We start from the raw sequence: 17476 nt of genomic DNA on the forward strand, positions 1-17476 counted from the left end.
ATCGGGCGAGATGGGCAGCCCAGTTATCATTAAGTTATCACCTGCATAACACAAAGTAAGAACAAAAGATGAGGAAACCTATGAAACAAAATGGCATACAAATAAAAATACAATTCATGAATAATAAATACCACATAGTTTTCCAACCACAATTATAAAACAGTCTATTTTCTTTGCCATTTTACTTTAGTAAATTATTTATAGGATTCCATATACTAAGGAATAATCCCAGTTTATTATCTTTTGACATAACTCTCTTTTAAATAAATCTGAAATTCATGAGAGCAGAATGTACATAATGATTGACATCAACAGTAATTCACATCAGTCTTTCCAGTAGCAGAGAATGCTGCTAGTACAGCTGTTATCTCCAAGTTCTGGGAAGTAGCTTTGTTACTCTTTTCTCTACTATTAGAAGCCTTAATAGTTAGTGAACATGAACTCTGTCAGTTTGGTTTTTACCAATACTTCACGTGTGGCTTCTTGCTGAAAATAAGGAAGCTTATGTGTGTTCTGGAGATGGAATTAGTTCCACACAGTGCCAGTAGTTCACTGACAACCCCTACAACAGTTTGGAAAACAATCCCTTTTCTTATGTGTCAGCGGTGACTTTTTTATGGTAAAATAATTTGAAAAATTATAAATTCCTGATCATGAATCTGTGTGTGAGGATGAGATTTCATACAGTTGTTTCCTGTGTTACTGAAACACAACTGAGAAACAAGAATATTTGTAACTCAGCTCACAACAATGCTACATTTGAGGGCCATATTGTTATTAACTCATATTCATTTCTGTAACAAAGTAATTTTTGTTTATGAAGGTATTTTAGAAGCAGAATTGGTCTTTGACAAAGGAAGCTTGGCACAACAGACAGAACATGCCCTCAGTTCTCTTAAAAGATGAGAGTAATGAAAAAGGAGATTTCCTAACACAAGACTAGAACCTCACAGATCAGAAGAGTGCCTCTTCTGACCAAACCCCAGAATCTTTCCTGGGACATGAAGTGGAAGATTTCCTAAAAGAACCTTCAACAGTGGAGATCACTGAAACCACAAACTACTTCAGTGCTTAAGTGTACACAATTCCTCTTGTCACAGTTTCAGCACACTTGTGCTGTTACACATTTATCATGTTTCCTTGAAATCTTCTCTAAATACAGTTATTTTAGCCTTTCCTGAAAGTCCCCATTTTTAACTTCTGATCATGCTGGTTGCTTCTCAGCAGACACAGCTTTTTTTTTTGTATTTTTAACATAATTCACAATTTTCCAGTTAGCCCTTACCAATGCTAAGTAGAATGGAATGATATTTTTTTCACCTCTCCTGTGAAAGAAACTTTTACTTACATATTCTAGTACAGTGCTGGCACTTTCCAAAGTTACCTGAGTATTACTTGCTCACATATTTTGATTTGAGTTGGTGGAAAACCTGCTTTCCCTCTAGATTGTTAAAATACCCTAGAGCCTTGGATTTATGCTAAAAAAAAATAATCAACTTTTGTTTTGTAGGAAAACTTTCTGAAAGTATTGAAAACAATATATTTAGAGAGATGCATTTTTTTTTCAGGATTTATATTTATTTACAGTATGGCTTTATGTAACAAGTGCCATTGGAGTAGGGTACTCAATTTAACAACTTTATTACCTTTCTTGGGTAGATTCAGGCTAGTGTATCAATCCCCTAGAGCATCATAGGAAATCAAAGACAGCAGGGTTGAAAAGATTTATTAGGTTTTCTAGTCCAAAGTTATTCTAATGAAATATTATTTTAAAACACTCTACAGTGGCTGGCCAGTGAGTTGCTTGTGGTAAGCAGCATCAGGAAAATGAGGCTCTTTCCTTCAGGAGGGTGGAGGTAAGCACTAGTTCAGCTGTTTAGCCTTCACCAGTCTTCACACAGCTTAAAGGAATGTATTTTGGAGTTTGGGGCTTTGACCCTCAACTCAGGTTTGGCTGAAATTGTTCAAAAGATTCAAGTTCACTAGAGGAGGAGGCCAGGCCGGTAACCAAGTGACACAATTGTGTTAAGCTTTGCTTTCTAAGAAATCTAACAACAAAGAAACCGGCTTGTTCTGGCAAAGATGGCTCCTTTGGGGTCCAAGGCAAGCACACAAAGCACTAGCAGACAGAAAAAGACTGAATAAGCTCAAAACAATGATTTTTAGTTTGTGAAGTGTTTAAGTTCTCTCCAAGGATTTTTTAGGGCAGTCAGTGGTGAAGAATGCCTGAGAGTCACAGAGTAACAGAATCAACTCAGTTGGAAAAGATCTCTGAGATGGTCAAGTCCAACTTTTGACCCAACACCACCATGTCTACCAGATCATGGCACTATGTGCCACATACAGTCTTAAACATCTCCAGGGACCATGACTCCACCACCTTGCTAAGCAGCCCATTGCAGTGCTGGACAACCAAGAAATTCCTCCTGATGTCCAACCTGAACCTCCCTTGGTGCAGCTTAAGGTACATCCTCTCGTCCTGTTGTTAGCTGTCTGGGAGAAGAGACCGACTCCCACATGGCTACAACCTCCCCTCAGGCAGTTGTAAAGAGTGATAAGGTCATCCCTGAAACTCCTTTTCTCCAGGCTAAACCACCCCAGCTCCCTCAGCTGTTCTTCATAGGACTTACTCTCTAGACTCTTCACCAGCTCCATTGCCTTCGAGTCGTATAAACAATGTAAGAACTTGTATCAAAAACATCACTAAGAGCCACCTCTCAGCTGCATATTCTCAAGGCAGTAAAAAAAAAAAAAGAAACCCAAACCCAAAACCCAAACCAGTGCTTGAACCAAAGTATGGAGAAATCAAAAAAAAGAAAAAAAAATCCTGAACTTTAAAAAAATATTGTGTTTGTTCAGTAACGGTGTAAAATGTTGTTTGTCATTTTGGATATATTAATTATGGATATGTTACCATCATATGGGTTTGTGTCTGTTTTAAAAAAAGTATTTATATGTATGTACTGTATATGTATATACTTTTTATTATTCAATATGTCTGAGTTTGTTAGCTTCTAATTGACCTCCTTCTTGTACCATCTTGCCAAGAATGGGTCACATACAAAGAACAAAGGTGAACAGAATAGGCACCTTAGTACTGATTTGGTAATACAATATAGAAATGTTGTATCTCAGCTCAAAACAGTTTGGGAAGAACTGTTCTTTAGTGTCAGTATCAGTGAATAAGATTCTGTTCACACACTTGCCATAACCTCTAGCAAATCACTTACCCCTGCTGAACTTCTGTTTTTGATGTAACACAGGGATGATCTTTCAGTTCCCTTAAAACGTTTCTTACCCTTAAACTTTAATGTTGAATTTATAGCTAATTCATTGACTGGTAGAAAATGGTAGAAATGGCAATTGGGGTATCAGACTTTTTACCTAAGGAGGTCAGGGATGCTGAGATTCAGACTCCTGAACACTTCCAAGACGAGCCTCTGCCTCATCTTGTGAAGTACTGGATACCACATCAATGCAGCGTGTGAAGGGAAAAGGAGGTCTCACAAACAGGAATCTGGCTTCATACTACTGATTATCTGGGATAATCAGTCTGACAAGTTCTGGGGGTTTAGAATTTTTGAGTGGGAAATTTCCTTTAACTATGCATGCATCCAATGAAAACGTGTTTCCAGTCAGTCCCAAAATAGAGAGACAGAAACTGTTCAATAAACCATGTAGCTTTACTGTTTGAATAGTACACCACGGCACCACCGGTAACTTCATGATGGGAAGCGAGGGGAGGGAGGGGGAAGGAAGAAAACCCCAAACCCTCAGGAATTTATCACTAGAGAGAAAAATGAGACCCTATTCCTTAGTACCTCTTACTCCATGGGGTTTCTTCCAGCACACACGACTCAAGTCATGCCTTTGACTAAAATCTGCATTTGCCTCCTTCCAAACAGCAGCAGTCCCTTGAACATTTGGCACCTTGAATATATACCACCTGCGGTCCTAATTTAGCTCCGCATCCGAGGTCCTGGGTTTTCCCAAGTGACCGCTGCGGAGTTAAGGGGCGATTTAGCAGCTTTTACACAGCGCTTCTGAAATCGGGGGTGGTGGTGGCTGGGGGGGGGGGGGGGGAATCCAACAAATCCCTGAAGTTTAACAGGTATTTTGCTTTATTCGTCCCACAAATCCTTGAGGTTTGACGCGTGTTTTTGCACTGCTCGTATGCCCGCTGGATCCTCCACGTCACAAGCCACTCTCGGGCGCTGTGAGGCGCCTCCCCTCCAGGGGAACGCTCACCCTGGGCTGCCCTCAGGGGAGGCGTTGGAGGCAGGGGCTTTGCTCAGCTGTGCGGTTAGACCGGTTGCCTTTGCCTTTCCCGCTATTCCCGCCACTCCCACACGCTCCCTTGACACGCACTTCCCAACCTCCAGCCGCGGAAACACCTCTCCCTCCCCGCGCGGAACAGACCATTGCGGCGGGGCAGGGCGCGGGGCGGGGGGGTGGAAGAGACCAATCCTCCCGCGGGGGGGGGGGTGGGTGGCATGGCCGCGCTGATCCCCCTCCGCCGTGCCCTGGTGGGCGGGGCAGCGGTGATGGGCAGGGCCGAGGACCAATGGGCGAGGCCAGTGGGTTGGGGCGGGGCAGCCGGAAGCGGTGCCGGGCGGAAGCGCTGCGGGGGCGTGTGCGGGGCAGGGCTGGGCTGGGCTGGGCTGGGAGCGCCGGGGCGGGACGGGCTGAGCGGAGCCTAAACTGAGCCTGAGCCGCACCTAAACCCAGCCGAGGCGAGGCGGCAGCTGATGTGAGGCGGTGGCCTCGCTGGTGATGCGCGCCCCGCGGGCGCTGCCGGCCCGCTGAGGTGGGTGCGAGGAGCGCCCCGGCGGTGCCGCGGCCATGCCGTGCACCTGCGGGAACTGGCGGCGCTGGATCCGGCCGCTCGTGGTGCTGCTCTACATCGTGGGGCTGCTGGTGGTGGTGCCGCTCTGCGTGTGGGAGCTGCAGAAGCTGGAGGTGAGGGGCGCGGCCCGGCCCGGTGCGCTCCGCTGGGGCCGCGGGAGAGACCCGGGGGGAACCCGGCGGGGAAAGGTGTTACCTCATCAGTGCCCATAACTGAAGGGAGGGTGCAGGAGGATGGAGCCAGGCTCTTCCCAGTGGTGCCAAGCGATAGGACAAGGGGCAACAGGCAGAAACTGATGTACAGGAAGTTCCACCTGAATATGAGGAAGAACTTCTTTACTGGGCGGGTGACCAAACACTGGAACAGATTGTGCAGAGAGGGTGTGGACTCTCCCTCACTGGAGATATTCAAAACCCTCTGGCCGCAATCCTGTGGCTTGTGCTCTAGAATGACCCTACTTGAGCCGTGAGGTTGGGTCAGGTGACCCACTGTGGTCCTTTCCAACGTGACCCGCTCTGTGACGCTGTGAAAGGAAAGGCTGAAGAAGTGCCACGGTGCTGCTGGGCGTGCTGCTGCTCTAGCTCCATCAAAGTGCAGTGGGACAGAGCAGGATTTCTTTCCCCTTCTAGTTCTGTAGTAGTTGATGTTTGAACAGTTTGAACAGGGTGCTGATGCTGAAGAAATCAGCCAGGTGTCACAGAATCACAGAATGGGTCGGGTTGGAAGGGACCACAGTGGGTCACCTGGTCCAAGCTCCCTGTTCAAGCAGGGTCATCCCAGAGCACATGGCACAGGATTGTGTCCAAATGGTTCTTGAATATCTCCAGTGATGGAAACTCCACAACCTCTATGGACAATCTGTTCCACTCCACAGTAAAGAAGTTCTTCCTCATGTACAGGTGGAACTTCCTGTGCATCAGTTTCTGTCCCTTGCCTTGTGTCCTAGTGGTTGGCACCACCAAGGAGAGACTGGCTTTCTCCATAAGTTCATCCCAGAACTTATGTATTGAAACTTAGCAGTAATAGTGGCATTCATAAAGGTGATTCTGTCTGATCAGGGAGAATTGAGTAGAGCGTCTCTACTGATAGAGAAAAACTCCTCTTTTGTCACGGAGCAGTGATGTATGAATTACACACTCATGTGATACAACTGCTTCTCTAACAGGAAATAAAATTTTAACTTTAAAATATATGTATTGTTCAATGTGATACAGGCCTGTGGCATTGGAGGTAAGCTTTTTTTGTGGTATAATTTATGACATTTATGATATCTATAATTTAGATCTGTCTTGAGCATGTTTAAAATTTTTGACTTTGAATCCTGTTCTGATGCATAATGGATGTTTATATTAAAGTTCATACCATTACGTCTGATACTTGTAGAAAAGAAAAACTGGAAAGCAACAGAAAACATGTGACGTTGATGTACTGTAGGGGATCAGAGAAGAAATTCTCAGCAAAAAAATCAGAGAATAGTCTACTATGTTTGTCAGGTTTTGGTACTTAGGGTTATTAATGTAGTTGTTTCTCAGAGAGCTTTGGTTTAAAATTTCAGCCCTGTGTTTTAGCTGACATTATGTTTTTATGTATTTTGAGTTTGTTATATGAAACTAATTGATTAGTTGTTGGAACTTGATTTTAAAGCTAAAAATTCTTTAAATTCACAAGCTTTCAGAAACTTTATAATACAGCACTGAACTGAGGCAAGTTCCAGAACTAAAGCAAAGAATCTGTTGTGGGTTTCAGTAAATTCAGTAGTATGGGTTACTCTGTTTTTGTAGAATGTTTTGTGTACTTGAAATACTTTAAAGTATTAAGACTGAAACTTTGATCTTGCATTTTTCTTTTTCTTTACAAGGTTGGAATTCATACCAAGGCATGGTTTATCGCTGGGATATTTCTGCTGATGACTATACCAATATCTCTCTGGGGCATACTACAACACTTAGTCCATTATACTCAACCTGAATTACAGAAACCGATAATAAGGTAACATTTCACATTTTACCTGTGCTACAAATGTTGAATTTAATTCAGACTAAAAATACTTCTAGTAATATTGAATGTTCTTTTGTTATTGTAACAGGATTCTATGGATGGTGCCGATTTACAGTTTAGACAGTGTAAGTGTCCTCTTACTGTTAACAGCTCAATAAAATTCTGTTTGCTGTGGGAGTGAGGGAAAACAGTGTGACAGCAGAAACTATACTGCAGGGAGAATGGTAGTCCTAGAAGCTTCTGGGCATTCCTGTTTATGGAGTACATCAGAAACATAGTTCTAGGGATAATATATTCTTCCTGTGGAGCTTCAGGGATTGCTTTTGCTAACCCTTCTTAACCCTGTCCTGGAGTATCCTTTATGACAGATGTTGAAAGGGGTATGACAAAAGCCTGCTTTTGATCCTTCCATCTTAACAGCAGAACTGGAAACTTGACTAATCCAAGTACTGACTCAAATTCAATGCCTTACCTTTCTTTCCCAAGTTAGGCTTACAACTAAAATTATTTCCTGAGCTATGTGTAGTGCTAAAATTATTCCTCTTTGCTTCGGGGGGCAAAGGATGAGGTCCTTTGAACAGTGCAAAAGCAGTGTGACACCCAGAAATTGAAAGCTCTGACAGCTGATCCATAATCACAGTTTTGCTAAAAAAAAAATCCCTCTTCTGTCAGAAATTATGGTTTAGAGAGTTGGCTACCACTTCAAGGCTAATCTGTTCTTTCTTCTGTATTTTGCGAACATGTCAGAGCAAACATTTACAACATCAGATACCAAAGGAAATCAGCTTTACGGACTAAAACTTCTCAAACCCACCTTGACAATGACTATGTGAATTTCAGGAAACAGTTTTATCTTGTCTCCACCTCCAGGAAGAGGTTATGTGTAGTTAATTACATAGTTGGTTACTTCTGAGTGAAAGACTGAATTGTCTTATCAAAGATACAAAGCATCTCTTGTGCCGTGCTTTGAGCCGCTTCCAGTTGAAGGGGCAGAGGTGCAGTTTGGAGTTCTCGTGTGTATGTTTACAGAATGTTACTTTCTAGCTGTAGCATTGGTTTCTTAGTAGCCAGTGCTTCAAGCCCTGTCTAATTAGTGCCCGCTGTCTCATGAGGTATTGCTCGCTGAACTACCCAGCCGGTGTTGTCGTTGGAATCGCTCTTGTCTTTCTTGCACGTAACCTTTTGTGTACCTCTCTTCTTGCAGTGGATAGCTTTGAAATACCCCAACATTGCAATATATGTGGATACATGTCGAGAATGCTATGAAGCTTATGTCATCTATAATTTTATGGTTTTTCTTTCAAATTATCTAACCAACCGGTACCCAAACCTCGTATTAATAATAGAAGCGAAAGATCAGCAGAGACATCTGCCCCCTCTGTGCTGCTGTCCGTCCTGGGCTATGGGAGAGTGAGTATATGATGGCATCTTATAGCTTGAGGCTGGGTAGTCAGATACAAATATTTTGTTTTGATATTTAGCAGCATAACTGTTGTTGCTTGACAAGGGTCAGTTTATGGTTTGTACGCATTTTGTTTATCAGCCATGAACCTCTACAGAAAGTGGTTGTGAACACATTTGTCATCTGTAGATTGTTACATCCTGTGAATTGCACTTGGTTACTAAGATGCATTGGCTCAAATGATGCTGAAGGGAACTTTATCATTTTTGGAAAATATTGGGAAAAGGTCTCTTTGACCTTTAAATTTGCTTCTTTTGCTATCATATTTGCCAAAAACCTCATGTGGAACTGGGTGTAGGCCAGATAGCCTGTTGCTTTTACTTCCACAGGTGAGGGAAGAAAGGCTTTATGCATCTAAACTATTTCTGCATGCTTAGACTGGTAAAATCTCTCAAGAGATTTTGATAAAATGTTGAAGACAAACTATGAATCTAAGTCATTCTTAAGCATCTTCAAATATGGCAAAAATTGCATTATCTTTGTGTAACCCCAACAGAAACTTTTCATGGCTAAAATAAGTGAATCATTGGGTATTTCCTGTTATGTGCCTGTAAAAGTTCAGGTCTTTTGTGTATTTTGTGTATACACACTGTGTAGCAGCTGAAGTCCTGGAAGCAGAAATTGAGATTACCATAAAATAAAAATTTACTTTAGTGAATCTACTGAGAACAGTGAACTTCCGTAAGTGAATTGTATTTAAATCCTTGTACAATGAATTTTGTGTTTTTCTTGCAGAGTTTTATTATTTAGATGTAAACTGGGTGTTTTGCAGTACACTGTTGTCAGACCATTTACTACCATTATTGCTTTGTAAGTATGCTCCTGAATAATTAATATTGATCTTCAGGATGTAATTTTGAGTTACACTGGAAAGAATTTTTATGCCCTTTTTATTGAATCAAGGCAGTTTGAAAGCAGACTCGTGTTACATACTAAATGGGTCCCGACAATTTGAATCAACCTATGATTTCTTTATGGCTCCTCTATAGCAAATTACTATTTACAGAATTGAAATAATAAATACTTAATGGCTGCTGCTGAAATCTGTGGGAGAGAATGTGAAGTAGTGTTAGAGTGGGAAAGACAGTTTTATGATCTTTTAATTTTCAGATTATTTTTCCTTCCTCCCTTCTCTCATTGCCTTCAACAACTGGGTGTTTTTAAAGACAAGTTTCACGTGAATTTTAAAATTTTATTAAAGTTTGCATGTGACAAGCTTGACTGTGAGCCTTCATACATATCATGTAGACTGTGGTTGTAAAGGAATAGTAGGCAGCTGTGCATGCTGATGCAGAAGGCTTAATGCTACTTCTGTGAGACTGTGGAAAAAGTTGCTACTCACAATGAATATCCACATAAATATTTATATTATATATAATATATATATACTGTTTGAAACTAATGCTTGTGCAGGCCCCTAGTGCCCATATTTGAGTACCAAAAGAGGTCTTGGATTCTAAGGGTTGTAATGAATATGTAGCACTCCAAGAACGTGATCTGTTACCACATAGTGATTAACTCAAAAAATTCTTTCAGGATTTGTGAACTAGTGGGAGTGTATGATGAAGGAAACTTCAGCTTCAACAATGCTTGGACTTACTTGGTTATACTTAACAACATGTCACAGCTAGTGAGTATCAAGAATACATCTTTCTGCTCTTTTAAGTCATCTTATTAGTATTGTGTGAACTTTCTACGTGAACTATTGACAGTAATTGTGTTAATGTCTGGTAATTCTTATGAGTAGAATATTTTCCACTGTAAGTCAAAGTTATTATCTGTTAAGTACTATATATGAAAAACACTAGAAAAACAGATAATCTAAAAATTTTTATTATTTTTACTACAAAGCTCCATAAAGCAATGAAGTGTCCCACCTCTCTACCCCAAATTATTTGATGGGTGAGGTGGTTATGGCCTGGGTATTATTGCTGCAGACTTGTCCCTCTGCAGAAGAGCTGAATTCCCTTGCCCCTGCAGCTTCCTCCCAGCACACATAGAAAGAATCAACAGTGACCATGTTAAAAATTCTGTGTTACAAAGCTGGTGATAACAACATTGACAGGAAAAAATGGAAACTGTGTGTGCAGTGCCCAGATTCTGGCCTGCCTAACATCTTTTCTTGTTGGGTCAACTGCCAGATGATGTCAGGGTAAGATGTCAGCCCCTAAAATGGAAAGATGCATTTTGGAGGTCACGAATTGCTTTTACGTCTCTTGGCAACAGCAACAGGAGTCAGAACAGCACAACAACTGGGATCACTTGGAAACTGTGTCCTCCCCCCACTGCCACCCCTGTGTTTGATGGGGGACTGGTATGGAAGGAGGTGGGACAACAATCCCAGCAGCAGCATGTACCTCTGTGTGTCTTGGTTGACATGATTCCTTATAGAAACTTGCTATTAAGAGAGTAGGAGAATGTGTGTAAAAAGGGGAGTTCAGTTCCTTAGGTTTGGCTATACATTAGTTCAGATTTGCAGTGAAGGTTGCATTCATTGCCCAGTCTCATAAAGAGGCAACATTTGAGGTGTTATTAACAGAAATCTGAAAGAATATGTGCTTTTTATGCCATTTTCCCTAGAGATGATCTTGGCTCTGAAAAGATTTCATGGGACTGAGCTTCCTATGCTTTGTAGAGTGTGTAGATAGGTGACCTCAGTCTCTGCCAATACCATGCATTTCAGAAATACAATGTCAGGCAAACAAAAGAGTGCTTTAAAACACTAAGGCAAAGATTACATAAATCCAAAGCCTCTTTTTTTTAAAAATAGATAGTTTTTAAAGTTTGTATCATACTGTGATACATTTTTTAACTGAAGACAACAACTCCCTCACAAAATAAACAAGGATTTGAAAGCTTCCCTTCATTTTCTTTTCCTTGTCAGTTTGCTATGTATTGTCTGGTGCTGTTTTATAAAGTACTACGTGAGGAACTGAACCCTATCCAACCTGTTGGAAAGTTCCTTTGTGTGAAGATGGTAGTTTTTGTTTCTTTCTGGTAAGTGAATTATTTACTCATTACTTCTTACTCTTAAGGTGAATCATAAAAGAGCTAAAAAGGCTGGATTTGTTACTGGAGTTAGAGGCCTTAAAAAAATCTACCCATAATCTTAGTGAAGTGCAGTGAGGAGAAAAGGGCACCAGTATGTTGGACAGAGCAGTCTTGTTCACTTAAGATTATTTTTTAGACTTGCTGTTTTGTAAGGTGATTCTCAAGAACACAGCTTATTTTAGAATCTCCACTCGCAGTTATTTCAAAACTAATTTTTTTTTTTTTTTTTTACTTTTTAAAGTAAAAATATTACTTTTTCAAAATAAGTTACTGAAAGTTAACTACAAGTTGCTGTCTAAGCATTGCTCACACTTATCTGCTGCTGAGTGAGTGTATTTGACTACCTGACCTTTACTCTGTGGGCTGCAGCAATACTATGAAAGAGAAGCAACTTGTTCTAATGAATGACTGAAACAACCAAGTCTCCTTTGGTTGTTTTCTCTGATGATTCTGCTGGTCTTCAGGGTCATGGATGAGTGACATCTCTTTTTAAGTCTGTTTCTTCCTCTTAAAATCTAAATATGTAAACAGTAAGTTTTTTATAAGATTCTTCCTATGTACACATATGAACAGGCCTTATTTACCAGATTTGCTTGCAGATTTTTTTGGCACTACTGTTACAATAATAATAATAATAATAATAATAAATAATCTTTATAGGCAGGCTGTGCTCATTGCATTGTTGGTGAAAGTTGGTGTTATTTCTGAGAAACACACCTGGGAATGGCAGAGTGTGGAAGCTGTGGCTACAGGCCTACAGGTAAGAGCAGTTACTTCTGGGGAGGAATGGTTATATGTAAGATAACACAGCTGATCTCAAGCAATATTATCATACTCACTGTAATTAACACAGGCTAGGTTAGTATTGGTTTTATTTTGAGTTGGGCTAAGTTTCAACCAGTCACCTGAGTGAGTTTTAGCACACGTCCAACTTTAGGTTACCCAGATTTCAAGAAGTTAGGAGAAGGAGAGAGGAAAAAGAGAGAGACAGAGAAAGATAAAGAGTCACCACTTTGGATCCAGCAAGGTCCCAAGGTGGTGGGTCATATCAGGTCACATCTGTGTCAATGACCTTTTTATCTGCTCTGGTCTGTGTGCCAATGGCATGGTAGCCACTTCAGGGCTGGACCAGAGGCCCTACCCCACTTACGCAGACCTTGCCTTGTTTTCCCCCACCCCCCACCCAAACTTTAGTTGTTTTGAGCCAGTAATAATTTCTCCAGTCTCCTACAGCCCCTCAGGGCACTGGTTCCTCTATGAATGTAGTACCTATGGCTCTCTGAAGCCTGCCATGAATATCCTGCTTCTGGTGGAAAAGTATCCCAGGGCAATTGCAGTCTTTCAATTGCAAAAGAAACCCAGAACTATTTTTCTCCAGTTATGAGTGATTAAGTCAGTGTCTGTCTTGCTGCAGGATTTCATCATTTGTGTGGAGATGTTTCTGGCTGCTATTGCCCATCACTACAGTTTTTCTTACAAACCTTATGTTCAAGAAGCTGAAGAAGGGTCATGCTTCGACTCCTTTCTTGCCATGTGGGATATTTCTGATCTAAGGGCAGATATATCAGAACAGGTTCGAAATGTTGGTAAGTGACAGACGAGACTTGTACAATCTGTTAACAATCTATTAATCTGTTGTATATATTTCCAGCTTCATCTCTGTAGTATCTTGAGAACATTCTATTACCAAATTAGTAGCATCTGCATCTTTAGAGAATTTCATGGCTTATTTGCCACTTTGCTCTTTTCAGTACTCCTGACTGATTTAAAGTCTAGTTTTTAATGTTTCTTTTTAAAGTTTCAGATGTGTTAGGTAAAGAGAGGGATGTACTTTCTGCTTTTCTTTTGGATGGAAAGACATACTTTTATTTATTAAAACTAACAATGCCCATGTAAAACCGACACAAAACAAAGACTTACCTTCTATTTTAACACGTCTGTTTTAGAGTTGGTGTGTTCAAAGACCAGTATAGTGCTGGAAGGATTAAAAAATATTTTCATTTGGCTTGATTAATTCTAGGAAGGACGGTTTTGGGCCAGCCGAGGAAAATGTTCTTTCCTGAGGATCATGAACAAAATGAGCATACAAGTTTACTGTCTTCATCTACTCAAGACCCAATTTCTGATGCTTCTTCAATGCCATCTTCACCCATGGGTCACTACCAGGGGTTTGGACACACTGTGACACCTCTCACAACACCGACGACAGCCCCTGCAGTCGATGGTATTTATAACCCTTCTGCCATTCAGGATGCTGAGGAATCACCTGAACTAGAGCACGATTCATCAGAAAGAGCTTTGGATAAAAGTTAAGCTCAGCTTTTCTTTGCAAACTTGCCACACATGTCCTATTAACATGTACTATTAGTGATGAAGGTGGAAAAGCTTGGAAAAGCCGCTGCACAGATGGGAAGAGGATATGGCTGGAACTGACATCTGAATTTGGAACCTATACTGGATGTGAGGATCTGTGAGCACCCCATGGATATAAAACACGCACACTGTAAAGATTTCTGCATAAATGTAAGAGTCAACTCCTTAAATTGCTAAACACGTCCACATCATATCAGAATTACAGTGACTTCCATTAATACAAAAGAAACATTTGAAAAAATACTCTGCTCTTCTAAAGATGATATGCAAGTACTACTAGCAATGGGAAAACTACGTTTCAAGAATGTAATTTAAGGAGGGCAGTAACAAAAACGGTTTGTATTAACTTTGTCCTCTTAATGGTGGTTAACTTCCATACCCCAATGCTGAATGGAGTGTGGATGAAGCAGTAACTTCTGTACAGATGCCATCTTCTTCTCTTTCCTGCGTAGCCCTTTCATGAAGACAGTAACTACAGAGCATCAGTAAAGAATCTGTACAAAGAAAGCATTCCCTACAGGCCTTGCTATCAAATTCCATGCCCAGCTCATATGGTTGGTGTATCTGTTGTCCTTGTAGTTCATAGTTTGTAAGTCTTTTACATTCAGAAGAGACAGCCAGGATGGTAAGTTTTGGATTAATACCTTAACTTGACTCCTTTTTTTCCTACCCTTCTAAAATAAGAATACTGGTTCCTACCTTAAAATACATGGAGGAGGAATAAAGGATGTCAAAACAAGGAAGTAAAAAACAAAATTGATTTCTTTATTTTGGGCTGCAGTAAATTCTTTAACACTTAAGGTTTTTTTAAGCTGTTAAAGCAGGATTTCTTGGCAATGTGTCTGTAGTAATTTGTATTCTTAAATTTGTGTCTGTGTGTGATTGTGTTATGCTTCTAGTATATAATACATTTGCCTGGATTCAAATGCAATAGCCGTTTTTTCCCACCACCACCACAGAGAAGACCTTTGCTAAGGTAAAACTACGTAGCTAATCTAATACTGGAGTTACTAGCATTAGATTTCAGACCAAGGAGCAGTACACTTGTATCAAAACATTATTTTGCAAAAACTGACAGTGTCAGACCGTTACCGGTTTATCAGATTTTTACTACTATTGCATGTTTGCAATCTGACCAAACAAACCCCAAACCAGTAGAGCACTGACCTTTCAAATGACAAGATCTTAAGTTTCTTTTTCAGCATTGTTAGCATTTACAGGATAAATGTTTAACTTCTGGCTGTCAGTAAGTTCATCTTAAGTGCTTTTTTTGCAGTACTAGTGTGATGTAAATATGGCGCCTTACTCACTAGGCTGCATATTTTATAGTTATGTACTTGCTGTATCTGAAGTTAGCGAGAAACTGAAAATCATACTTTTCAATTTGCCAAGTCATTGCCTTTGTTGTAAATAAGCAATTAAAGATTTTATTTAAACTGTTCACCTTGTATCAATTTGATTCGCTGCCACAGTAACTTAAGGGTGTGAATGACACATGGCTACAACTTTCCTCCTCAGGGAAGAAGGGAATCTTAAGTATAACTCCTACAGGAGTTTGTGCTTTCACTATTATATGGCTCGTACTGAAAAGGGAGTTTTTGTTTGGGCTTGTGAAGAATGAGAATCTACTTATTTATGCTTGATTCTAGGTATCATCTTATCCATGTAACAGCTATCTTCTACAACAAAACAACTTGTAGAAGTTCACGATTTCTTGGGACTTCAGTGCCCACTGTAGCCCCCACTAGAAATAATCCAATTTCCTGCATGCACACAGGTAAAAAAAGGGGCAGTGGTAGAAGTAATATCTGAAGGATCAGAGCTGCTGGAAGCTGAATAGCTACTGTGCTCTGGCTTTTCAAAACCTCACCATGAAGGAATCTGTTTTTTAATACCTGAAGTTACATCTGTTTCGTGTAAAACTTAAATAAGGTACAGAGGGGACTTTGATAGGAGAGTAGCTATTTAAGTGTCTTCTTTCAGAGTGTTTCTGGAAAGCTACTAAGTTTTTTTGATATTACTCAGTTATTCCATTGGCACAGTATTCCTGCTTGCTTTTTTTTTTTCTGGGAGAAAAGTTATTTTTTCATTGCAGTAGCTTATATGAGCATACTTTTCCATAAAAATCGGTACTGAATTTCCAAAACAAATGGAAATCTTCCAGTGACACCTACCCTGGCTTTTGAAAACTACTACCACAATATTCCACAGCATGACCTATCCGGATTATACAAAAAGTTCATTTGCATATAGTTCATGCTCCTTTTAACCACATTTATTCCTCTGTCTTATGCCCAATCTTCTCCTAAGTTTTTTAATCAGAAGTTTTAAGTACTGCTCTTGCCTTACTCAAGGAGACTAGAATATGTCTTCGATTTTTCTCCTAAGTCATTTTGCTGTCATATTAATTGCTAAGAATCTTAATAAATACACCTACCCACTCTTAATTGCTTTTGCTTTTATCAGCGGTCTTCCTGCACGAGAAACCTGAACACTTCTCTATAAAACTGTACTCTGGTGAAATTACCATGCACCTACTAGGTTTAGTTGTGTCAGGCAGTAACTTTCAATTTCATGGATCATGGCTGGGGGGGGGTTTAAGAAACACTGTCTTCTGTGTAGTATGGAAAGCCTCTGTCCTGCTCTAATTCACTTAGGTTATACATCGTACCCCTTGGATGAAGGATGGTATCCACTTACTTTATCTTCACAAAACCTGACTCTGTCATTACCACTGTTTAGGGAAAACAAATAAAGTGGAGAACTTTCCTCCACCCTTCTAAAAGGAGCTTTATTACAGCAATTTGTCAGGTGCAGGTTCAGCTGCAGGCTGGGACAACCACAGCTCCAACAGTCCCTCAGCTTAAACTGAGAGGGCCCATCTGAAACATCTGACCTAACAAAGAGTACAAAATTACTTTAGCAGGCCCTGAGATTCTAGAATAGTCGTTTGTGGATGGCTCTTTATACAGTCTGCTGTTAAGGAAAGTTCACAGAAATGCCTCTTCTCCACTGAAGAGACAGCACAGTATAAAGCAGCTTTGCTACAGAAATATCTTGCTAAGTCTTCCTCCTCTCTCTACCGAGGTAGAATCAGTGCTGAGGTCAAAGTTTTTATTAGTCTTCCATTTGGATATAAATATAATAGAAGGAACTTGTTACCTGCATTATACTAAGATGCCATGCTGTAAAAGATATTCAGGAGTACCGTGGTGACTGATGTCTTTTATACAGCTTTCATACAGATGAGAGTTCAGGCCCATTGTATTACCAGAAATAATTCTGGGGGGGATTCTAACAAGTTTCCTAGCTTTGTCTTCCACTATACAACCTGAGTTATCCAACAGCACTCCTGTACAGCCTTTTAGGATTGTCTGTGTGCAACACAGACCTGTGATACTGCAACTGGAATGCTGTTTACAGTCCCACTACAAGGCTAACATCTCAATACTCCGAAGCAGGAGGCTTTGGCAATGGAGAAGTGTAACTACAGTTTGAGAAACAAGGACTCTGTCCCACACAGCCACAGCTGTTTATTTCTGGTACAGGCATCTGGATGCTTTTTTTCTTACTACAGCTGACAGAGTAGCAGAAGTCTATCCCACTGCTGTAGTCAGTATACTAACTAGCAATCAAGTTTTTGCTGCAGTGAAGACAATACCTCCCCAGCTGCTAAGACCCTTATAGTGCAAATTTTAGTCCACCAGTGGAACCTAAGTATCAATTATTAAAGCAACAAAAAAGCC

General features: G+C 40.5%; 1 protein-coding gene across 1 annotated transcript; it reads left to right on the plus strand.

The window, feature by feature from the left end:
• Positions 1-4663: 4663 nt before the first annotated feature.
• TMEM184C (transmembrane protein 184C) lies at positions 4664-15173 on the plus strand. The gene is made up of 10 exons (XM_027652780.1): positions 4664-4959; positions 6705-6835; positions 6933-6969; positions 8049-8254; positions 9042-9116; positions 9843-9936; positions 11191-11303; positions 12018-12117; positions 12772-12943; positions 13378-15173. Exons 1-10 carry the CDS (start codon positions 4843-4845, stop codon positions 13668-13670), a joined length of 1338 nt encoding a protein of 445 aa, XP_027508581.1. The 5' UTR covers positions 4664-4842; the 3' UTR covers positions 13671-15173.
• The last annotated feature ends 2303 nt before the right edge of the window (positions 15174-17476 follow it).

Source organism: Corapipo altera, unplaced genomic scaffold, assembly GCF_003945725.1.
Source record: "Corapipo altera isolate COAL_440 unplaced genomic scaffold, ASM394572v1 69, whole genome shotgun sequence".
Taxonomy (NCBI): domain Eukaryota; kingdom Metazoa; phylum Chordata; class Aves; order Passeriformes; family Pipridae; genus Corapipo; species Corapipo altera.

Bases quoted from the DNA above. Each gene is read 5' to 3' on its own strand.
- TMEM184C (XM_027652780.1), top strand. From the start codon at position 4,843: ATGCCGTGCACCTGCGGGAACTGGCGGCGCTGGATCCGGCCGCTCGTG. The intron at 4,960-6,704 runs GTGAGGGGCGCG...TTTCTTTACAAG, and splicing joins GGGAGCTGCAGAAGCTGGAG to GTTGGAATTCATACCAAGGC. The intron at 6,970-8,048 runs GTAAGTGTCCTC...CTCTTCTTGCAG, and splicing joins CGATTTACAGTTTAGACAGT to TGGATAGCTTTGAAATACCC.